The following is a 24,039-nucleotide window of genomic DNA, read 5'->3' as shown; positions in this document are numbered from 1 at the left end:
GCTGGAAATTAAATCCAAGCATCCACATCTGAAATGGAATGCTTTCTTCAAATTGAGGGTGGTTAGCTGCTAAAACAAAGCAAAGAATGATCCAAATTTACAGTAAAATAGTAGATCCTTCATCTCCTGAGCAGACTGTGTGAAGTGCACGCTGCATTTTGTATAATAATCTGTTTGAATGATTGAACTATAAGTAACTTCAGACATAGAGCTAGACTTACTTTTAAGTACTAAAATAAATATCTTACTGAAGTTCGTAGAATGTAGGATTTAGAGTGTGTTAAGCACCCTTAAGATGAAAAGCGGAATTGATTTTCTTGACTGAAGCAAAAATCATTTTGCTAGTAATGTGATTTCTGAGTTAAATACAAGTCTGGATACGTAATGGGATATTTCTGTGTATTTCATCATTCTTTGGGATTCTAGATCTTTGAGAAAACACAGTTTCATTATTTTGCTACTGCTTTTTAACAATTATTGTAGGAATCTTACAGAAGAATTACGAAAAGTAGCTCACAACACCTTAGTGGTACTGCTGAAACCAATTGTGAGTAGCTACTTAAACCAAAAGAAGTTTCATCAGGTATGTCTTGAAGAGATGCCCTGGAGGTCCCAGATGAATATTTATCTGGCAATTGCACACTACAACTTATTTAAAAAGAAGCTAGAAGAACAATATAACATTGGAATTTACAGTTCACGTTGTCAAGACAGGTATATCTTCATGACTTATCAGTGTTTGCTATTAATGTTGATTGTTGTACTATTGCCATTAATACAAATAGATTTGAATAACAGTATCATCAGTCAGCTTGCCTTATACACAGTTCATCTTCCACATAGCAATGAATTTACAGTTTAACACATTTTGACATGTGTGACAGATGGCATGAACGTTTTTGATTGCTTACTTGACTGGTCAGGTTTTATGTCTCCTGAAAGTTTTGGAATGTAATATTCTGCAGTGTTTTTTGGTTGTTTGTATCTTTCAACTGTTGTTCATCTAGTTGCTAAAGCAGCTAAAAAACAATGAAAACTCGCTTTTGAGAAACTGAATTTTGTGTGTGTTCATATAAAAATTCTTCTGTATTATTAGTTTTGATTCTCTTTTCTTCCACTCTGCAGTTACAGTATTCTGGATCCTGAGATATTCTCATTAAATAATTCTGGAACTGTAGTGGTGAGAGAAGCTCTGGAGAGTAACAGAAGAACATCAAATCCTCTTCCTCATGAGAAGTCACCTTCAGAGCTGACCAAAAAACAAACATGTAAGAACTTTTAATGATAACAATAGTTGGTAAAGAATAAAATAAACAATTCTACACATATCACAGTTGTTTTTTTTTTTTTCAAAAAAAACCCCCTTCTTCATAACTTCTTTTAAGAGACTTCAGTTTCTTCAAGAAAGATTCTTATGATTTTGCCAAATGGTGATTTCTTCCTTAAATTTGGTAACTTCTAGGACTAGTCGTGTTTTGGCTTTGAGGCGGAAAACTAGTTGGTACACATTACCGTGCTTTCTGCTTCTTCCTCCTCTTAAGTAAAAGCATCTTATATTTTAAATATCATAACCTTATAAATATGATAACCCTAACTTTGGCATTTCCTAATACTGAAGCATTTAGCTGGCACAAAAATCCTAGCTGTCTGATAATATATTTTTTTTCTTATGTTTTTGAGAATTTTAACTCATTATTAACCAGTGAACTTTCTGTCTTCAGATGGATCTTCTGAGCACAACACTAAATTGCGGGGAAGAGATTCACCTCAAACTCAAATGACAAATGATATGCAAATATCCATCTCACTTTCTCCCAAAGAACGCAAGCAGTTTCCATCAGATACCATTTTATTGGACCATTTTACAAAAATCTTTCTACACTTAAGAAGAGCAGCAGTAAGATATATTTTCTTACTAAAAATTTTATTTTCTACTAAACACTGCATTACAAAAATTACTACTTTTTACATGTAAAACATCCTAAGACACTTCAGAAAACTTTTTTGAAGATGATTTCTCATCTTCAGCAAGATGTCAAAGTACAGTGTATCAAATGTCAGGCCAGGCTGGATGTGGCTCTGGGCAGCCTGGTCTTGTGGTTGGTGACCCCGCACATAGCAGCGGGGTTGAAACTAAATGATCATTGTGGTCCTTTTCAACCCAGGCCATTCTATGATATGATATGATAATGTATCCCTATCAAATATATAATAACATATGTGTTTTATTTTTCTTTAGTCTTTGTAACTTTCCCTTTCATGTTTGTTAAATCTTTCTCAAGTACTTGTGGACACATTTTGCTCTTTATAGGTCATAGTGGATGTCTTGCTGGTATAAGCAGGAAGACCAGTGATTGAAAGGAAAAGTAGTCTGCCTAGTCTTCCCATAAACCTTCCTGACACCAAGTAAAAAATATATTTTTAGGTGATATGAATTAATTTGTTTTCTTATTCTCACACCAGAAGAAACAATTATTAATTAGCGCTTCCATGAAAAATTCCAAATTAAGTTTTTGCAATGCTTTATATAAATTGAAATTTTGAGAAAGAATCTGTTACTAAGGATGATTTGTTGAGTGTAATTTTGAAAGATTAATCCTGCCTAGGCTCTGCAGTGAAAAAATGAAGTTTTTCATTTCTGTATTTCCAAAGTATAATTCTGAACAATGTGCATAGGTTCTTGCTCACCGTGGAGGCCACTGGACATTGCTTCAAAATGCATGCAGAGAACTGTGGAACTATACTCAAGAATCACAGTCAATTGCTAACCATTCCCATTCCCACAAGGATGCATTTCCCATTACCAGGGAGTTTCTTAGGAACACAGTTTGGTTGCCATTTTATTTGGCATCAGACATGATTATTGATATGATAACTGAACTACAAGCAAGCAATTCTCTTAAGGTAAAAATACAAAGACAATATACCCTTTATATTCATGATTCATGTCTTCTGTAGAGACAATTTTTTTTACTCTTTTTCTACACCCTCATATCTCCAAGTTATTTTCTGATAAATGTTTTCAGACAAGCACAGTATTTTCTAATCTTTATAATTTGATTTCTCCCAAAAATAGTTTTGACAGTAACAGGTAGAATAATGGTGTTTTTTTTTTTGTTTTTTTTTTTTTTTTTTTGCTGTAGATTGTGGAGCCTGAAGGAGATTTCTGCATTCCCAGTTGCTTAGGAGGTATTACTGATGAGAACGGTGGTTCGAATCTCCATCCACAGTCTCCCTTGGATGATGTGAATGTGGTTGACTTGAAATGGATATGTAATCTGATTCTTAAAACATTAGAATTTTTGTATCAAATGAAGAAATGGGAAGCACTGGTACACATAGCTGTACAGTTTAATGTATTTACACAGTAAGTTACACGAACTCTGACAAAAACTAAAAAGCAGCATTATACATTTAGACATATTATTATTTTGATTAATTACTATGCTTTGCTTTTTCTTTCAGTGAGAGATATACAGAACAAGTGAGTCCGTTGCTGGTGTATGCTCAGAGGCAACTACTGGAAAGGATACAGCAATTCAGTGGCCCAGATAGTCATGAATCTCATTTCACAAAATATCTATCCGATAATGCAAATAAGGTGAACCGCAGATATCTTTTTTGGGTACTAACTGTTAATACCAACTAAATAAAGAAAAATATGGTCGCTGATCAGGTTAATATGGTTTTCCATAATGTTCACAAATAGAAAATTAAAATAAGAAGTTAATAAACGTAATGGATTGAAGTGCATGAGAGGGCTTTCATGATATGATTCTACAATAGCAGAGGTCTGCACTTGCTGACCCAGAGAACATTTCTTCCATGCATTATGTACTCATTCCATATTATGAGCCTGAATCTAATTTCATGTTAGTTCTTGATGCTGCTCTTTTAACTGGAAAAACATTTATTTGGATGTCGCATAATCTTTGTGATTAATTAAAATTAAATCAAAGAAATTGCTTTCTTTCTGCATTGGAAGACTGCTTTTCAATTAATTGCATGAAGTTATCTCAAGCATTGACAACGACAAGAAAAAACATGCAATACTTTATTAAAACAAACAAAAAACTCAGCCGCTCAGCATGTTCCTTTCACTAGAAGACATGGCTATGTTTACTAAACTGATATCCCTACTTCCATTTTTTCCTGGAATTACCTATTGAAATCAGGATTATTTTTTTTTTAACTTTATTTTTAAGAAGTTGCATGATTTATATTTTTGATACATTTCTGTTAACTAATAGGTGTGGGGGGCAGAATGGCGAGGCCGGACTCTTTTCAGTGGTGAGTGGAGACAGGACAAGTGGAAACGGCCGGAAACTGCAGCATAGGAAGTTCTGCATAAATGTGCACAAGAATTTCTTTACAGTGAGGTGACGGAGCACTGGAACAGGCTGCCCAGGGAGGTCGTGGAGTTTCCTTCTCTGGAGAAGTTCAAGACCTGCCTGGATGCCTACCTGTGCGACCTGCTGTAGGGAACCTGCTTTGGCAGGGGGGTTGGACTCGATGATGTCTGGAGGTCCCTTCCAACCCCTACAATTCTGTGATTCTGTAATATAAATACAGGACACAAAGGAGAAGGGGAAAGTGCAATTTGGAAATCCAACTAGGCATAGTTCTGAATTTGTTTTGGGTTTTGGATCCACTGCCTTGCCTAGAGACAACTTCTGCATAATACCTGCAAGGCATTCAGAAGGCACTCAGGGCTTGCAAAGGGAGCTGAGGATATTCTATGATTCTGATTGTACACCACTGTAATCTGAGCAGTGTGGAAAAGCAATCATAGTTGTGAAAACATCTTAATTTACAGAATGAAGGCTAATGTCCTTAATAGAAAATAAGGAGTGCTCAAAAAAGACAGCATCAAGTTAGAAATGAAGAGAGTATGGCAACATTTTGCAATGCTATTCAGGGAGACTGGAACTAGCTTTGAATTGATTTGTTCTTTCCTGAAGTGACGTGGCTACATCAACACAACTAAATGCTAGATTAGCATTTAGTATAGAAGCTAAATGCACTTTTATGGAAATCTGCCTTTCTCACAGGGATAAATCTTGTTATTTGCTTAGAGTTATTTTGGGTATCCTTCCTCGGGATGACATTGTGCTTTAGAGGCAGTGTGCTCTTCAAGCATACATGCACTTCCGGGTTATTTGCAAAAGTGCGTTTGTCTAGATTAAGAAAGGTAGTGTGTTTGTTTGCTGAATATCAATAGCTTGCTTATGATTATGGCAAACAGTACATGAAATTTAATTCATTAATATGAATTGTTTACATTTTCCAACTCTGATTCCTGAAGATATAAAGTTGAGATACAAAATTTTACACTTACATGATATATCTACTATTTAAATATTGTGAATATTTTACCTCTTATTAACCTGGATACTAGTAATGAGTCATTAGTATTTCTGTAAGTTAGTCATCTTTGATTTTGTGATGTATGACTGTTTAGATGTTTAACTATAAACATGAAACATTTGGTTTTTTTTCTAAATATTGTTCAGTGATTATGAAAGTAAACTTGTTTTTCAGATGAGCTGCAGAGATTATATAGGGAAGAATCTACAGCTACCTGTTGCCCATTCTGCTAGTGTACTGATCTTTCCCGACTGCTTTTTCTATCCTGAGTTGAAAAATGATTATGCAGGTCAGAGCACACTTCAATGTCATGAGTCGTGTTTTCTCCCAAAAGCTTTTTTTTCTTTTTTTTTTTTTTTTTTAATCCTACTGGATATTGTGTTTTTTATGTTCCTCCTTACTGTAGGCCGTCCACTGTTCTTATAATATGTTTCTTTGAATATAAGATCAGCATGGTCTTTAAATTATTATTGTTGATATTTTGATTGGATAATAATGCTGTGAAGACTTTTCCAAATACGTTCAGACTGCATTTGAAAGCAGAGAAGAGCATTGTTGTCCAGCTGCAAGATGGCCACAGGATGTTAAGTAAGCTTGGTGGTCTTTGCTCAGTTTTCTGAAGTTGTAGTTGAATATCAAGCAACACACCCAGAAATTAATGTGAAACCTTCACTGTTACTGGTGGAAACAACACAAAAATTGAGATAAATTATGAAGTGATGGAATGCCTTTTTTACATGTAAGGATGTTATTTCCAGTCAGGATTAAAATGTTTTAATTACCAATGTAAGTTTGTAAAACGTAGCTCCTCATACTACAGAGATGTCAGAACATTTCGCAGAAGGCTTTGTGTGCAATTCAGTGAAGGAAAGTCATTAAATGGTGAATAATGCTGCAGAGTAGATAATACTATGCGTGCAGTGGAGAGAGCATGCCAGCTGACAGGTTTGGTATGTAGAAGCTACAGTAGTAAGCAGGACCAGCAGTTGTAAATAAATATTTGCTCCCATACTAAAGACATCAGAATCCAAAGAGGAGATATCAGAGGAGATATTCCATGAGATGCATGGAATTCATGGAATGTAGATGTCATGTGGCAGTTTAACACTGAAAAGGACACAAATGCTCAGAAGTGTTGTTCCTGATTGATAGTATTTTGCTGTAATTCATAATCCAACAGGAAACAAAAGTGACAATTACATTAAGATAATTTTGGTGTTAGTTTATGGAATACAAGTGCATGTATGGGTTGCTTTCCTAAAAATATATGTTTATTTATACCAAAATTATTCTCCGTAATTGTTAATTTCTTTTAGATGGCACTCAAATTAAACCCATAGTTCATGTACCTCTTGATGTAAAGGACGCACTGAAATGTTTTAGAGAAACTCTAAAAAAATCTAAATATCACAGCAGAACATTGAGACACAGCAGAAAACTGCTTTCACTTTTTCTTGCATACACACAAGGTGAGTACTTAATTGAAGTGTTTCTCAGCAGTGAAGTGTGTTTGCAGTTAATATATTACAGAGCAGAAGACAGTTCTTTAAAAAATGAATTATAATCATTATTGAGAGTCAGAACTAACATATAATATTATGCATGAAATTCTTTAAATGCAGGTATTAAGCTGGATTTGACATGATTTGTGCCTCTCAGTTGGGTGATAAAAATTTTTCTCATACAAATATGTAACTTGTCTTTCTGTTGTCAGACCTCCATTGGAGGACTGACTGGCAGCTCTTATCGAGCTTATTTTCTCTGCGTGGCCCTGCATTTTCATTTTGATGTGCTCCCCAATGAGTTATGACCAATGAGCTTGATTAGAAGACACACTGACAGAATCAGAACATAGGAAACTAGATTGAAAGAGGGCACAAAGGAATCATGTATTTCTTTGAATAACGCAACATGGAAATATTTTTGGTATTAGAAATAGTACAATACTTTACTGAACTGTTCATATAAATTGCTTTCCTGATCTAGAAAATGTTGGAAGAACAATCAGTCAAATCTCTCCAAATAGAAGGCTGGAATTTAATGTGGGAGCCGAACTGGCGTTTCTACCAACACCGAGTGACCCTTCTCAAGAAAAATTTAATTTCTCCAGTAGCATTGAGAGTAAACCAATACCACACTCACAGCTTTCATTAATTGTCTCTTCCTATGAACAAACAATTGGTAATTGCTTTTTATAAATTTCCGTTTACTGCTAACACTTATCACCTTTCTACTTATTTGGGCTCACTATCTGTTTATTCCAGTGTTTCCTCTATCAGAAAGCTATAACTGTGTGGAAAATGGTCACCAGAAGTACAAAAGCTTCTCTCTTAATTCTGAAAATGTATATTAGCTTCAAAACAAAGCATTCGTTGGTCGTCACCTCTACAGTGTCTTTTTTTATGAAAAATTATTACTTCTGTGGTGTCACACTGATTGATCCCAAATTAAAAATCTGTCATGTTCAAGGAAGTCATTTTAATTTCATTGTATATATATTTTTTCCCTAGGAAGCAGATCTTTTGTGCTCTTTACATTGGAATATGAGAACCTGTTAGTTTGTGTGTATATTACTTGCTAATAATGCTTTACTCATATATTTACAGCTCAGCTTGAGAATGTTTTCTCAGTCAATGAAAAAAAAAAAAAACAGTTTAGGTAAACAGATCTGTAAATATGTAGTAATCTAGTTTTTAGATTTAGTAGAAATAAGAAATTATACATTTGAAGACATAATATACAAGCTTAGTAAATCTTTAAAATGTATTTATGCAATGAATTGCATGCCAATGCACGTCTACTTTTTATGCAAAATTAGTTTAAGATTCAGTAGCTGACTTAATAGTGTGATGATTTTTTTTTTTTTCTTCTTCATTATATAATGAATAACAGAAATCCTTGAAATAAACAACCAGAGAGACCTCAAAGTTCAGGCTCTACACGAACTTGGAAATCTTCACTTTTTTGCTGGAAACAAAAGGTACATAATTCTTGGATTAAAAAGAAGCATAGATTCATTTTTTTTAAATTGTCATTCTTACTCATACGAACTGTCTTGTAAGTTCCTGTGCTGTTTTGAGATCTGTATCACTTCTTTCATCTATCTCGCTACTAGCTATATTTAGAGAGATTTTTCTCTGGCAATGGTTTATCTTTCTTTGCTGGCTAATTGTAAGATTAAGCATTGCTGTGTATTTAGGAGGTAACATTTATCTTGTGTCAATGTAATCTTAGTAAATGTCCAAATGAACATGTTGGCCAGGAATGGTATCTTTCCGTCAAACCTATATTTCTGCTTTTGACCTAATCAGAATTAGTTATAACTTGGACAGTGGAGCTAATATGAATCTAGTCTTATCTTCTGCTTTAGAAAATGTCAGCGATATGATGAGTAAATTTTATGTGTTACAGAGCTGCTTTTAAACATTGGTGTCAAGCCCTTGATGAAACACTCAACGTTGCTGATATTCTTAATACCTGGCAAGAGTTAGGCTTTCCAAAAAATGCTGTGGAGTGCTTTGAGGTTGGAAGATCTACTGATATTAGTCAGAATTTTTTATCTCAGGCTGGAATTTGGGGATGTTTGCATGCAGCAGTTTTAGTAGCTAAGATAGCTCAGTAAGTATTTTATTATTATATCTGTAAATATCTACGTAGGTGTATGTATTTCTTCCATATTTTAAAAGAACTGCTCATCCAGGACATTTGGCAACTTGAAATTAAATTAAAATACTAGAGAGTTGCTGTGAAAAAAATACTCAACAAAAGAAGAAAAAAAATTTCAAGAAGAAAGTTCCTCTTTTGGAGAACAGTGTTTGTTCCCTTTCCTGTAGTGCTCATCTTTGATCATAATTGCAGCTGTATATTATATGGAGAGATCTTGGAAATAAAACAAAATGATAAAGAGTCATAAGCACAAGGATTTCACAGTCTTATTGATTTTTCAATTGAAATATCACATCCCCCAAGTCATTGTATGTATTAAATATTAATGTATCCTAAGGACAGATTTGCTGCCTAAAGTACTCATTTTCTGGTGAATTACAACTAAATAAAATTTGAGTTACTGTATGAAAGTCTGCCATCAATAAACATTTCAGTCCAGTGCTGCTTGGCTGCTGGTAAAACACTATGGATGTAACTCTGAGCTGTTCCTCAATATATTACGTATTATATAAAATGCACAAAATCTAAAACTTAGAAGTATTACCTAAGCCAGTTCCAAGTGACCTTAGAAACGTTACACCCATGAAAAGGCAGAGCTTTATCTAAGTGAACTGTGTTAGCTGGCAAGCAGGTCCTAGTAATAGCACTGAAAAATATCTGTAAACCAAAGTACTTTTGAAAGCATTAACATGGGTATTTCAGCATGAAATGGCATTGTGCAGCACAGAATTAGCACTCCTATGAAAAGGAATCAGTTTATGTGGATTCTAAACCCCTATGTGCTCTTGTAATTCTCAGCTGTGATGCAGCCTCAGGCACACAGCAGGACCCAATCCTGAGCTACCTCTTAAGGTGATTGTGGTACATGTTTGCTGCACTTTATACTATGACTCTTCTTCTTCTATATCCATTCCAAATCCTAGTAGGGATCTGGATGGAGTATCCTCTCAGCTTCTCCTTTAGGTAGATTTTTTTCTCAGACACACATTGGGCTGTTAGCCATCCTGAAGTTGCTCTTTCTGTAATTACTTATTATGACTGTAAAACGCGCATTAGAGGACTCTAGTATTGCATTAAAGATTCTGAATATTGTGGATCACAGCAATACCCTGCTACCATGATGGTTTAAAACTGGTGAGGTAGTGTGCGAGTTTCATTTAATCTAGGTGAACAGCCACCATTGAAAGTCCATGTGTGCTAGGCTTCCCTTATGGAAAGAAAACCTTATAAACATGCTTTATCTTTCTAGTTTGAGATGAGACTAATTTTGCTCTTAAATTGCATATTTTTCTTTCATAACTTTAAAGGGAGTCTAGACAACTCCTTTTATCTAGGTATGCCTTTGGTCAGATGATTCTTTCTTTGCATGACATGGCTGAGCACCTATTTACAGAAGAGGCAGCTGTTTTCCAAGATGGAAAACATCTAGATTGCGTTAGTATCATCATTATACCGCATTAAAAAAAGGGTTTAAATAATTTATATTGATGGACACATTAATATCTCTTATTATTTTTTGTACTTTAGGTATATAACAACATCAAATGTGAGATTAAGAACTAAATATTGCCACTTTTCTGCTATACTCTTTAAGGTAAGCATACAATTTCAGTTAGAATTCACAAAGATGACAAATTGCTTCTAATATTTAAATCTCAATAACATCCTATTATAATATTTCTTTTCTCATTCTGATTGTAACAGAAAACTGGAGATCAGAGGTAACTAACAATTTATGCACATTTATTCTCTGTTTTTAAAAATATTCCAATTCTAAAGCCTAAAAATTACCACTTCAATAAGATATGGGTCTGTCCAAGAAACAACGAAATATTGAAAAGTGAAGATGACTAAAGTATTTGGCAGTCAAATATATATCTTTTCAAGTGTTTTGCTCAAGAAGTGGATAGTATCAATAGGATACTCAGTCATTGAGATGATGTACATTGAACAAAGTCTTCACAGATTGTCATACATTTTCAAACAGGAGAACAGACTCTTTAGAAAAACATTTTTTTTGTGTGTTCTTTAGCGTTGAGAAGTATTTTTTTTATATTATTAATATACAAAAGAAATTTGCTCTAGAAGTAGTGGGTAATCAAAATATTTAATTTCATTTACTAAGAAAATAAGCTTACTAAAATTAAGTTTGCAAGCTTTCAGGAACAAACTATGGAGGAAATAGAAGTGTTTCATTTTACTTCTAAAATGAGGCTTTAAAACATCAGTAATTGAAGTGATATTGGAAAAAAATAATTGCAGGTATTCTGTCAGTCTGACTCCACTGGGGTCAATGCTAACTCATCTCAGTGCAGCAACAGGAAGTCAGTTGGCCTCTACAGAAGCAAACCATTGCCAGTTTCTAACATCTCGCGCCAGCTGTGATTGTGACTGTGTGACCTATTCTAGGTCATATTTAAGCCTTGTTAATTTCAGCAAAGGGAGAACAAGTTAAAGAAACAGATGTATAGGAGAATTATGATTAGCTTCTAGCTCTGTAAATTGCAGGTGGTACAAAGCTGAACAATTTTGATTCCTCCTGACAAAAATAGTACTAACAGTTTGTTAGGGCTATATAATGGTAGAAATAATTGTGACTTGACAAAATTGAGACTGATATTAATTGAGATAAGATCACCTTGCAGGGTGAGAGTCTTGAAAAATACAATCAAGTTACTGAACTTTGCCAAGTTCAAGCCCATAATTTGTTCTGTGATGTGGAAAGATCTTTTAAACCTTATTTAAATTCCACCTCTGGTATTGACTTCAGGCTTTTTAATATCTGAGATCTGAGTGTGTCTGTCTAGCGTATCTTTGTTAACTATGATATGATAAACACAATAGGGAAGGAATATCCAACATCAGAGGCAATGTTAATGTTCCTGCCTTCACAGAGATGAATGTTTAAGTTATATCACGTAAGCTGCACTACACCTAGATAAAGGCTGAATATTTTAGTACGCTCTGGTCAGGTTATATGGCACAGAGGTAGTGGCAAAATGGAAACTGCTTCCTACAATTTTTATAGTATGCAGGGTACTTATTAATTCAGAAAGATAACAGTACATAGTTCATTTAATTTAGGCATATTTTAGAGGAAATGTCCTATTATATACAATTTGAAATACATTTTATTCAGAATGACTTTAAATGCAATATGTCCAAGGTTTAACCAGCCTCTAATTGGACTTAAATAGTGTGTCTCAGAAGTAATGACTGAGGTGATGACTGAGCAAGTGCTTAAGGGTAAGTAAAATCAAACCACTGCTCTTAGCTTAAGGAAAAAAAAAAAGAAGAAAAATATTTTTCTTGTGATAGAAGACACTTGCATGAAACATCTGTGTACTGATAAGGAGGTTGAATATTTCTCCAAACTCATTGCAGTGAATTTTTCCTTGGTATTTTCCTTGACTGTGGAGATGTCTGAATGCATCACTGTATTATTTCGGTGTGCTGATCAGAATCTTATCCTAAGCATTATCAAATGAGTCTTTAAGAACCCCTAGTGACTTACTAGTTTTTTTCCAGTACTTCAAAAGGTTTATTTGGGATACTTTCACTAGGAATCTGAGAGAAATGCCATTGGCTTTTTAGGGAGATTTCTCATTGCTTGGGGAGCACTTGCTAAGGAATCTTTCATGATTATTTTTCTGCACCTAAATCATTTTTTTTATTTCTGCTTGTGCCATGAAATGCTGCCCATAAACTTGTTACAGCCTCTTGTTTTTTTTCTTCTCCATCAAGTTCACATACAAATCAGTAATCATTTAGAAATGTGTATTTTTCCTTTTTCATCCTGAAACAGCTAGGTACTTTGTCATTGACTTAGTTTCATTTATGAAGTCATTTATGAGTCTCAGGAGTTAGAGATTCTTAATGTTTCACCTAATGACTATACTTCTTTTTACATATAGTTCATTGCTTTTGCTTTTAGACTCTGTTTAGGGCCTCTCTTCCACATCCCACATCTGACTGTGACTTTGCACAGTATGAAACACATATGCTTATTCCTGGAATTGACTTGTTCTCTGATCGCTACAGAGCTGACATCTCCACCGTAGTTGCAAGTCTGAATTTCCTTATGTCTGAATTGCACTGTGCAAAGCAAAATTTAACAGTAAGTATAATTTAATAGCATTTATTTATTTATAAGTTTATAACATTTTGTTACATTTTTGGATGTATTTATGACAAACCATGGAAGCTCTACTAAAATATCTCTGCATTATGCTTGATGGCAACTTTCTCACATTCTGTTATTACTCTGTATGGACTGCTTTTATACTTTCCTTCTTATGTTGATCATGGGGCCATTGCCTTCATTTGATGACTGACCTCTTCTGGTTTAATCTAACTTCTTTCAAGGGTGCAGTGCCATACAGTGGAATAAATAGATTCTGTTGCTTACTAGTACTGAAAAGGGGCAGTTCTGTATCCATTCCTATTTGCGCCTGTATGCTCCAACATCTTTTTTTTCTTACATCTTGTCAATTTGATACCGTTATAAATAAACTCTCAGCTGGAAAAAAAAAAACACAAAAACAACACCTTTGAATCAAAGCAGTAATATATATACAGATAGTTTGCTGCTGTTTTAATGAGATGAATCCACTTAGATAAAGGTCCTACAAGTGGCAGAGCCAGTGCGAGGGGATAAGATTGTGTGACTAGAAGAACAGGTTTGGAGGTGGAGATGGAAGAGAGGCTAGAGAGGAGGTGAAGTGACAACATGTTACTCCTTTTTGTCAGCAAACCATTCACTGGATTGCTTTCTTCTGGAACTTCAGGCAAAGTGTCTGTTTTGTCTCTGGTTGATGATTCTTACCACCTTTCTTTACCAGAGCTCATTTTGTGCCCTCACTATGGGAGATCAAGGAACAAACAGTTACCTGGAGGCAGGGATACTTAATTTGGCTGCTTGCATTTTTGATACTTATTGCGCTTGCTCTGGCAGATAATAGATCCAGGCCATAGATTATAGTCAAAGCAATAACAAATTCAGCAGAATGAGAACTTCTTTTCCACTGAATGTTTAATGTGTAGGAATGTTTTGGATGATGAGCACTGAGGTGGTTTGACATAAATCATAATATATCAATATTAAAATTTTATTAAAAAAAAAAAAAAGACTTCAAAGACTAATTTTGTAGAAGCACTAGGAATTTCAGATAGAAACAGTATGAGTACAATTAAAATGTTTGCCTGAAGCTCTTGTAATCCAAATTCTGAAGCTATTCTATGAAAAAATAAAAGCACATTTCACAAGAAAGTAACAGGATGTTATGATTTGCCTCTTCTGAAAGCTTTTATACAATGTGCTTATTAGAAAGTTTTTTTTTTAACATTCATGTATTTTTTTCCTCATAAAAGCATGTAATTGAACAGAAATGAATTGGTCAAAAAGACTCCTCATCATCTAGTTTATTTTACAATTGATATATTTTCGCTTAGACAATTGCTAGACTCCATAGTGTTTATATTCTAAAGCTCAGAGCATTCCATCATTTTGCTGCTTATATGGAAACAATTGTGGCATCAATATGCAGACAGTTTTAGAAACCCCTTATATCAGTATCTTTCCAGTAGGTTTACTCACCAATAGTATCAAAAAACAAAACAAAAACAAAAACCTGAAGTTTTGGAGAAACTTTACATTGCACTTTGTGAATCTCATGTAACATAGTGCTAAACAATTAGGGGTTGTATATAGCCAGCTGAAAAGCTTTGTAAAATCTTCATCCTTCATACAGCGTAAGGGAAATAGTGGTGACATCCTGGTATGTGGCAGTGAAAGCAGTACTGCTTTATTATCAATGTATTTGTGATATAAACTTGTGCTGTACATTTCTGTAACTGAGCCCTTTATACCATTCATAACTAAATGACCTAATATTTTCCTACAGATTTTACCTTTGTTCACGTTATACCAATATTTTGTTTCCGAGATTTGTAAGGACACTGCTAAATGCATTGAAGGAAGAATCTTCAAGGTAATCAAAGAAGTTTTCTTTTTTTTTCATGGCACATTGTAATTGAAATAAACTTTTCACTTCTTTGTTAAATATATTTGATGAAATACGTCTTCATATAGAAGTGAAAAATGGTGCTTTAAAGTGGAGCTGATCCTCAGTATTTCTTAATAAAACAGATTGCAGAATAGGAATACTTTCTAAATGAATAATATTTATATTCTCATTTTTTGTAGTATGTAGAGTGATTTAGAGTTTTATTATTGATGACTTACAGCAAGTGCTAAATAGTTCCATCATTTTTCTACTTTCCATTTAGCAGATATTAACATTAAAGATATAAGATCTTTCTCTCTTAAATCCATACTCATTGTTTCATGTTTTATCTTCTTCTGTTGTTCTCTTATGTTGTCCTAAGTGCAAAACATAAATTATTTACTCATAATGTTCACTTTCAGATTTGTTATTAGTCTCATACTGGAACCCAGTTGTCAGACTTCTAGGAACAGACTTTTATGATTTTACTAACGTTTTCACTTTTTTTTCCCTTTTTTTTTTTTTTTTTTTTTTTTTTTAAGGAATGTAACTTGTAAGAGTCAAAATATTATTGCTTTTAGATATTTTCAGGAAATGCTGAAGTGGATTAGGGAGACTAGCTGAGTACTGTGACATTACACAGAATCACAGAATCACCCGGGTTGGAAGGGACCTCAAGGATCATGTAGTTCCAACCCCCCTGCCTAGCAGGGCCACCAAACATACACATTTAGATCAGGTTGCCCAGGACCCCGTCCAACCTGGCCTTGAACACGTCCAAGAACGGGGCATCCACAACCTCCCTGGGCAGCCCGTTCCAGGGCATTAACAGCAATAAGTGGCTGATCTTGGACTATGATTCAAAGTTATAACTGCATGAATTAAGATCTTTTCCTTTCTCAGGAGTTTTTGAAGAAGGCTATGAATTTTTTTACCTCATTTTTCTTTTAAGAGCCATATTTGAGTTTTCGCTTAGAGATTTCTTTTCATTACAGAACATTCTCCATCCATGTACTATTTCAGTTGTCAAATCTTCTTGAAAATTACCTTTAAATATATTTCATGTAAAGGAAAAGAAAAAAAAAGGCTGGATTTTAATTTTTTTTATTAAACACAAGCCTCTGCTGTTTTTTCACAGATTAAAGTACTTACAGATATAGGATTTTTTACAGAGGCCTTTCATGAACTGTATTTACTTAACTGTGGAGAAAGAATCCCATGGAAAATACCGGCAGGGTACAAAAAAAACGAAGAAACGAAGGTAAACACCAGTTAAATGTAACACTGAAATATAACACTTCAATTCTCTTCATTAAAGAGACATAAAGATTCAATTCTCAGCTCGTTTAAGGTGTGTGGCAAAATTCCCATCACCAAGGCCAGGACAGGACATCGGAGCACTGTGTGGAGCTGGTGCCTGGTCCTCCTGTGGTCTCTGGGGCTGGTGGAACCTGGGGTGACATGGGGCAGTGGGATCAGTGGCCTGCCTGGCCTTATCCTGCAGCCTTGCAATGGCTAGAATGAGCACAAAGCAGCAGTATCTTTTTTTCACAGTAGCCAACTGTCTGAGCTAATTAATAGGGGAAATTACAACTAAGTTTATGATGTCAAATATTTACATTTAATATATTTGACAAGCAGTCAGACCTTTTGAACTTACCAACAATTCTTTTGTACAAACTACAAGAAAAGATAAAAACCTGAAACTCAGTCTTTTTCCTTAGAGCACAAGCTTCGTTGCATTTTCACAAAGTTGAGCCATACAGAGTTATTAGCCCCCTCTCTGGAATTCATTCTGCAAAACTCCCTTCTTCGTGGCTACAGTAAGGAACGTATTTAATCCTTACTGATGCTAGTGAGATTAAAATACTCCATGAAACCATCTTAAAATTTGGATATTGTGTTAACAACTTACAGAGTTGGAATGAGGTCTGGTTAATTTTGGCACCTGTATTTTTCTAATGGGATTCATAGATGAACGAATCTTGGGTGAACAGCAGAAAAAGTTCAGCATTAGGACTCTTGTTACAATGTGGTTCAAGTAGAAATTCTTGCTGGACTTCTGTAAGACTCTCAGACTGAGGAGAAGGGTTCACTTTTCAGGGATTGACAGAGATAGTATAAGGCTATATTTGGAGTTAGATGTTATGAAAGAATTAATAAAAATCACATAAAACACAAGTGTCAGTTGTGTGTAGAACTCTCAGTTAGGATGAAGGCTGGAAATTATCTTCATTTCTATCTTTTCCTTCCCCTCTGTAGACAGATTAGGGAAAAGGTAAAGGGTTTTTGAGCAGGGATTGGAATTAGGGTTAGGATTCAGAAAACAAAGTGTGTATAAGTCAAAGAATATCTGTTGTTTTTATAGCCCTCAAAAGGAGTTGGAAGTCTTCAGTTTGTCTTGACCTGTACTTTGCCCTTTCATTACATTCACTGCTCTGTGTTCTGCTAAATAGCAGCAAAGGTATGTGCTAAGTCTGGAATTAGCTTTGGGACTCAGGAATGTGAAGAACATATATGGCAAATGGTGTCCAGTATCTTTGTTGGAAGAGGACTTCTGTTGGTTTACTTCTCTGTCTTCTTTCTATTCACGTTGAAGAGTCCTGGTGAATATCATAGGAGCTGTAGGGGTAGATCTTGGTTTTAGGTTGTTCAGAAATGTGAAGCCCATAGATACCAATTGTTGATATTTTCTGGGCCATAAAAAATAGTTGGAAATGCATTATACTTGTCTGCTACTCTGCTAACATGGTTATTTCATACTTCTATTGTAACACATTACTAATTTTTTATTCTGTTGATTTTTACAGAGCTTACTGTACTTTGACTCCTCAAAATCCCTCCTGAGTTTTACAAATTTACAGGTAAAAATATAACCTGAAAGTACCAAAATTTTAATGCTGGACATATAGATTTGGTTTGGAAAACATATTTTGGTAAAGACAAGTTAATAGAAAATATATTCTCCTCAATAGTTTCATTGCAACAAGTAGCAACTATTTTTCATCCTACTAAAATACCAAGTTGTTTGACCTTCTGAATTGTCTTCATAGGCTTATCCTAATTTAGATTGGAGATGAAAGAAAAAGGTGAATCTGAAAATTAATTAATTCTCATTTTAATTAAAATTATATGTTTATCGGTGATTTTTTTGTTTTTCATTTTTAATTGCTTTGTCACAGATCTGTTGAGCAGGTAGAAGTAGATGTTAGCAGGAACAGCAAAAAAGCCATACAATAAAACCAAACTGATAAAATAGAAAAAAGAACAGCTTTTTCCCTTCACTTTCATCTCTTATTTACAGCAAGGTTATGTGTCTCTTACAGCAGTTGATATTAGAAGATAGAAACAAAATGTCTATCTTGACAGCTTTCAATTTCACTTGTTTCAGATTCATTTCTCAATTGTGCTTTTTCCTGAGATTTTGATTTGAACACTTCACAGTCTGTATGCAGTTCTTATCGGTCTCCTGATTTTGCAAAGCTGTGTAGACTATCTACTTCTAAATGTATTATTCTAAAGTGAGGGTAGGGAACTCTAGATAGAATGATGAACATTTTTTATTTGCCTCACCTTTCTAGTTAGGGGAAGTTGTAGCAGAGTTTCCTTTGAGTTTGTTTTATGAACTGCAGTTTACCTATGTGCTTTTTGTAGCTTTAGCTAAAAGAGTGCTATGGACAATGTACAAAAAATAAAACTCAAATAAAGGGTCAGAAGCATCTTCTATGGGAAAATTGATCACAGAAGCTATAGCCTCAGCAGTAGCTGGTAGGGAGAGAATTAAGCTTGGGAAGAAAAACGTCAACTCTGACTAAGACCAAGATCACATTGCTAATGCTGCTCATATTACTTGTTGATACACATGGTTATTATTAGAAGTAAAATATCCCTTGAAAAATGAAAATGTAAAACATGTCATTTCAAATAATCACAATTATTGATTTTTTTTTTTTTTTTTTTTTTTAGGTACTGGAGGACATATTTAATTGGAGTCTGTCTTTAACACTAGTGCCACTGTGCGACCAACAAATTATGAACAAATTAATCTTAGCCAAAATGCATTTCATCATTTGCCTTTCTGACACAATAAATAATATACCTGAAAAAGTAGAAAAATGCATATATTCTGTTGATAACAAGATGGACGGAGTTACACCATCAAATGAAAAAGGTAATAATTTAAGGGTGGTGAAAAAGTGGATTTATTCTGCAAATTATGAAACATTGTTTTTTTACTTTTAACAATTGCACATGCATTAAACTGTCACATTTTAAACAATATTCATGTTAATTGTTGCTGATCATATCAGTCTTTATGGAAATAATAAACAACATTAAGATCTTTCAAGTAATATTAGCTAATGTATCTAAATATAGCTTTGATTCTGCTTCTGTTATATGACATTTCATTTGAAATGCATTTGACAGTTGATGCTGTGAAGAATTCAAGACGACGGGAACAAAGAGACACAGTGATGCAGCTCATTAACAGTAAAGCTGAATTAAATATGACCATGCTGAAGGTAATTTTTTTTTCTAGGAAAAGGGCTTAATAAACATCAGATTGTTTCTAAAACATTACTAACGTTTTCAGTGCATCTGAATTTATGACATAGATGCCTGTATTTTCACAATCAGATCTCAGTATGGCAGTTTCAGCAACAAGAGTAGAGACTGAATGGATTTTCAGGAACAAACTATCTCCTTTCAGAGGTGGCAGTTGTAGAACATGTCAGAGACTTTGATGGAGCAGTATGCTCTACAAATAAATGAAAATGAATTCTCTATCATATATGAAATGTCTCAAATTTTTCACCTTGCTCTCTCCAATAATTTATTTAGAGAAAAATTGCGTTGGTTATTTTTTTAGGTGGTTTGTTTGTTGATAAATTGTAACTTTCATGCTTGGCAGATCCACGTCATGAAAAGTCAAAAGCTGACATATTCCTCTTCCAGAGTGGTTTTCCACTTCAGAAGTATCTGCTTTTAGCCATTCTTACAAACAGGGTAGTATGTGAAATACATCTGGTGAAATGGGGATTGGTTTTAAATGGCAGTTGCTACGTGCTGTGAATTAGAAACTTAAAAGTTTTAGTATAGCTTTAAAATTATGTGAACATAGCATCTTGAAGGTAACTACAATAGAAATGTTAAATTAATTTGAATCAGGCTTATTTAAGAGGTATAAAATATTTCTTAGGCTCTTGATTTTTCTTTAATTATTTGATCCTTTCTCTTACAGTAAAGCTCTCAATTTATCAGAGAAATCCGCTAAAAAGAGCCAAAGAATTCTTCTGAAAGTTCCATGACTGAGCTTTTATTTAAAGCTTACTTTGTTTTAGATTTGGCTTTCCCAGCTTCTTACAACTCTGTTTGTTAGAAAGACTGCAACTTACAGCTGAAATTTCAGGATACGTACTGTGCTCAAAGATCAGAGTACAGATGGAAAAGACTGTAATATGTCTTGCAATGTCTTTCATATTGTATTTTAATATTGTATTTTACTGCTTAAAATTACTAAGCAAGTAAAAAGTACACTATAAAATTATTAAGTATAGCTATGAGATAATGAGAGAAATTGAAATTATTGAGTACTGCTGTTAAGCTATAAAATATTCTCTTATGGTATATAATGCAGTTGATCATAAATTGAAACAGTACAGGCACAGTTAAGATGTTGCTATTTTCAGCAATTAGAACCTATAAATCTGTAAAATCAAAATTACAAACCCTAGCTACTTATAGAAAAAGGACGTTGTCTTAATGTTGGTTTGTTCCAGGGTGTAGTGGTGGTAGGCTATAATGGAATAGAATACTTTTTAAGAACTGTTTTGGATTTTTTTTTTGAAGTTATACAATGCTGTGCTCTTCTCTAGGGAATTTTGTTAACAGAAGCTGAAGAAAGTCTTAACCATCTTGTGCAGAACATACAGGACAAGTATGATGGGAAGATATCCCTGTGTTCTGCAGAAGATTTAGAGGTTCTTACTGAAGTCAAACTTCAGCTTGCAGCTATTTCTCAGCAGTGGCACCGAGCAGCTTTCAGGTAAATACCCTTATGAACAACCGTGTGTTATACAGCCTTGCTTCTGTAAACTAACTGAATAAATAAAAATCTAGCAACTTCTTCTTTAAAACCTTTCTGTCTACAAAGTTACAGCAATTTCTAAATTTTAGTAGCTAACCATAGAAAGCCCATTATTGCACACACAAATATAATTTATACTGGTATTTTATTTTTCATTATTGCTTTATCTTACTTTTTTAGAGGTCATCAGATATAAGCCTGTGATTTCTCTGTGAGGTGTTTTTGTGATACAGTTTTGTACAAAATCAAAGAAAAAGTTACAGTTTTCTCTTTCTTTAGAGTCTGGACTTGTTAGATATTGCATTTTTTATGATTTTAAAGTGTTCTGAGGTTTTCAATTATTTTGGAGAACTTCAAGAAACTACTGTTCTTTTGCTGTTCTTTGAATATACGGAACATACATAAATATATTAACTACTTACAGATGTTGAATCTGACCATTGTTTTGATCTTTCGTCTAGGAGGATTCTTCTGCTTAGTATAGTTGTAATTTTAATTTTAATTTGTATAAAAGGATAATACTTTAAAAATACATCATTTTTAGTAGTGACGTGCTCCTTCTGGGCATTTTTTATTAAAGTAAAAACTCTTTGAGGATACAAACAGCTTATAGAGGCATAGCACTCCTACTTGTCAGGCTGCACTGAGTTTAGATAGAAAGTAATCCCTGTTTGTCACTTTCGTTAGGTCTAGTCTGACTAAACAAGACCAAAATTATTACATAAAATCCTACATTACAGTGAGCACCAGCCAAAAAGCAAATTAATGTTTCCTTTTATTGTTAGAATACTCTCATCGTGAGGATTCCTGCAACAGTCTTGCTGAAGCTGCAGATTTTTCAGGTGGCCAATCAATCTCAAAGGGTTTTTTTTCCCTTTATGCCCAATTAAAAAAAAGTTTTCTGCTACGTTAAAGGCAAACTACTTTCCTTCACCCAGCTATCTTAGGCAAATAAACATAGCTTCAAATCAGATAGCTTTTAAATAGCACAGTTCCTTTTTAGCTGTTATGTTATAGCAATAAAAAACATTAATGAGGACAGGAGCTTCAGAGTGCTGTATGGAGTACTAAAACGAAAGCAGTAAAATAGTTCTGCTGCCCGATCTATCACCTGAATTTCTGTTACATTATTTTAAAACCTAGAGGTCTCCTTAAAGTTCACAAATTAGGACGACAATAATTTATATCAAAGCTTGGAAGGTCATTAGTGAAGATGAGAAGTAAGAGCTTGTAGGCTATTGCAGGCATTTCTACATTCCTCACCGTGAAATATTAATCTATTTGAGTGCTCTTTGAATTATATTAGTTTGCCATTTGTCAAAGAGAAAACAACAAATCACTGGGCAGTGGTCTCGTCATGTTTTTGAATGTGGATTTTATAAAGTTTTCATATTAGCAACTAAGGACCAGTGCACAGATTTATGTAATATTTTGTGAATAATCCTGGCTTATCTTGATACTAGGCTTGTTAAAAATTTGTGTTAATAGAACACTGGCTTTAGCATACTAACCCTGCTAAATTGGCTCCCTTCTTTTTGACATGTAGTTATATACTGCATTGTAGTTTCCCTCCTGGCTTGTAACTTGCTTAAGATTGAAGACACTATTTCACAGTATCAGTGATTCCAATAAATGTGAAGCATTTTATGGACAATTTTTTTTAGGGCTCGCAAATTTTTGAAGGCTGTTTAATGGGCCTTATATATTGACAGTGGTCAGATAGCAGAGACGAAGAACCCAACAACCTACAGACAAAGCAAGAGGTTTTTTGTTGTTGTTGTTTTTTTTTTTTTTTTTTTTTTACACTATTTTACAACTTCATTGCAATGCCTTCCATGGAAACTGCTGATCTATCTGCCTCAGATAGAAATGAAACATTCCTTTGGACAGCTAAATGTTTCCTGCCTGCCAGCCTAGAAATCAAACTTTGCATGATATTACAGAAATTCATCTTTTTTTTTTTTCTTTGGTGAAATGATTTAGTGGTGAAATTGATACAGTCAGCTGTACTTTCCTATTTTGATCATCTTGCCACTTTCTGAGTTGGCTGATGACAGGATGTGTATTTTGTCGGGGGAAATATATAGACACATCACTCTTGTTGGCAGCAGAAGAGGGTCACAAAAATTTCATCATGGGAAACTTCTACATTATAGCCACTGCCTTGCAAAAAAATTAATCCCTCAGTATAACTGTATGTATAAGAATATTTGGCCTCAGTGAGAATACCTATACAGTATCTCCCCCAAGTTTGTGAGGTTTCTAATTATCTAAATATGTACTTGTCTGTTTATGTGAATAAACTACTGCTTAAAAGAATGTATATATGAAGTCTTGGTCTTGTGGCCTACATTTTAACATTGAAATTTGTATGTAAGCATGTTTAAAGAAATCACTTCATTTTTGGAATTGCTGAGTGTTGACAACACAGTTAACTGAGGGCCATGGGGCCTGGGAAGGTAGGTTAATATTTCTTAAAAGCTTGTATATACTCTTGAGTGCTGCACCTTCTTCATCTTATATGAGAAAAGTTAGCCATAGCACCTCAAAAAACATTTTGAATGTCAGTTTTTGCCGTAATTTTAACTTTGATGTCTGGTTTCAGGAGGAAACTCTTCTTAATAAAAAGAAAGAGAAGCATCTGGGATATTTCATTGCAATATCCATAGTATTCATTTTGCTTTTGTCATCAAATTCAACACTGATTTATTCTAGTTTCACTTCATTGAATAAAACTGACATAAAAGGATGATGAAGGAGATTCGTAAGGACTGAATTCTGAAAGCTGAAAGACAAGATTGTAACAGTTGTGGTTCTCACTACTTTTTGGCCTATTTGTGGTGATTTGCTGTAATCCATCTGATTCTGCATCACAAAAACAACAAGCAGGATAGAATTAGAAATGGCAGGAGG

General features: G+C 34.2%; 1 protein-coding gene across 1 annotated transcript in view; it reads left to right on the top strand.

Moving 5' to 3' along the window:
• CFAP54 (cilia and flagella associated protein 54) overlaps positions 1-24,039 on the top strand; it is a gene marked incomplete at both ends in the record, with an annotated part of 104,621 nt that overhangs the window by 55,531 nt on the left and 25,051 nt on the right. The window contains 19 exons of the mRNA XM_079532996.1: positions 484-714; positions 1,126-1,268; positions 1,704-1,897; positions 2,677-2,904; positions 3,144-3,367; positions 3,466-3,601; positions 5,542-5,656; positions 6,684-6,836; positions 7,354-7,548; positions 8,260-8,347; positions 8,779-8,985; positions 10,561-10,627; positions 12,968-13,150; positions 14,937-15,023; positions 16,177-16,299; positions 17,849-17,902; positions 19,005-19,209; positions 19,467-19,561; positions 20,915-21,084. Of these exons, the coding sequence (XP_079389122.1) occupies positions 484-714; positions 1,126-1,268; positions 1,704-1,897; positions 2,677-2,904; positions 3,144-3,367; positions 3,466-3,601; positions 5,542-5,656; positions 6,684-6,836; positions 7,354-7,548; positions 8,260-8,347; positions 8,779-8,985; positions 10,561-10,627; positions 12,968-13,150; positions 14,937-15,023; positions 16,177-16,299; positions 17,849-17,902; positions 19,005-19,209; positions 19,467-19,561; positions 20,915-21,084 (2,898 nt within the window). The remainder of the gene's footprint in view (positions 1-483; positions 715-1,125; positions 1,269-1,703; positions 1,898-2,676; positions 2,905-3,143; positions 3,368-3,465; positions 3,602-5,541; positions 5,657-6,683; positions 6,837-7,353; positions 7,549-8,259; positions 8,348-8,778; positions 8,986-10,560; positions 10,628-12,967; positions 13,151-14,936; positions 15,024-16,176; positions 16,300-17,848; positions 17,903-19,004; positions 19,210-19,466; positions 19,562-20,914; positions 21,085-24,039) is intronic.

This window comes from Tetrao urogallus (assembly GCF_951394365.1).
Source record: "Tetrao urogallus genome assembly, chromosome: 1".
NCBI classification, from domain to species: Eukaryota; Metazoa; Chordata; class Aves; order Galliformes; family Phasianidae; genus Tetrao; species Tetrao urogallus.
Note: the sequence above shows the minus strand (reverse complement) of the source record. Positions and strands in the feature narration are given on the sequence as shown.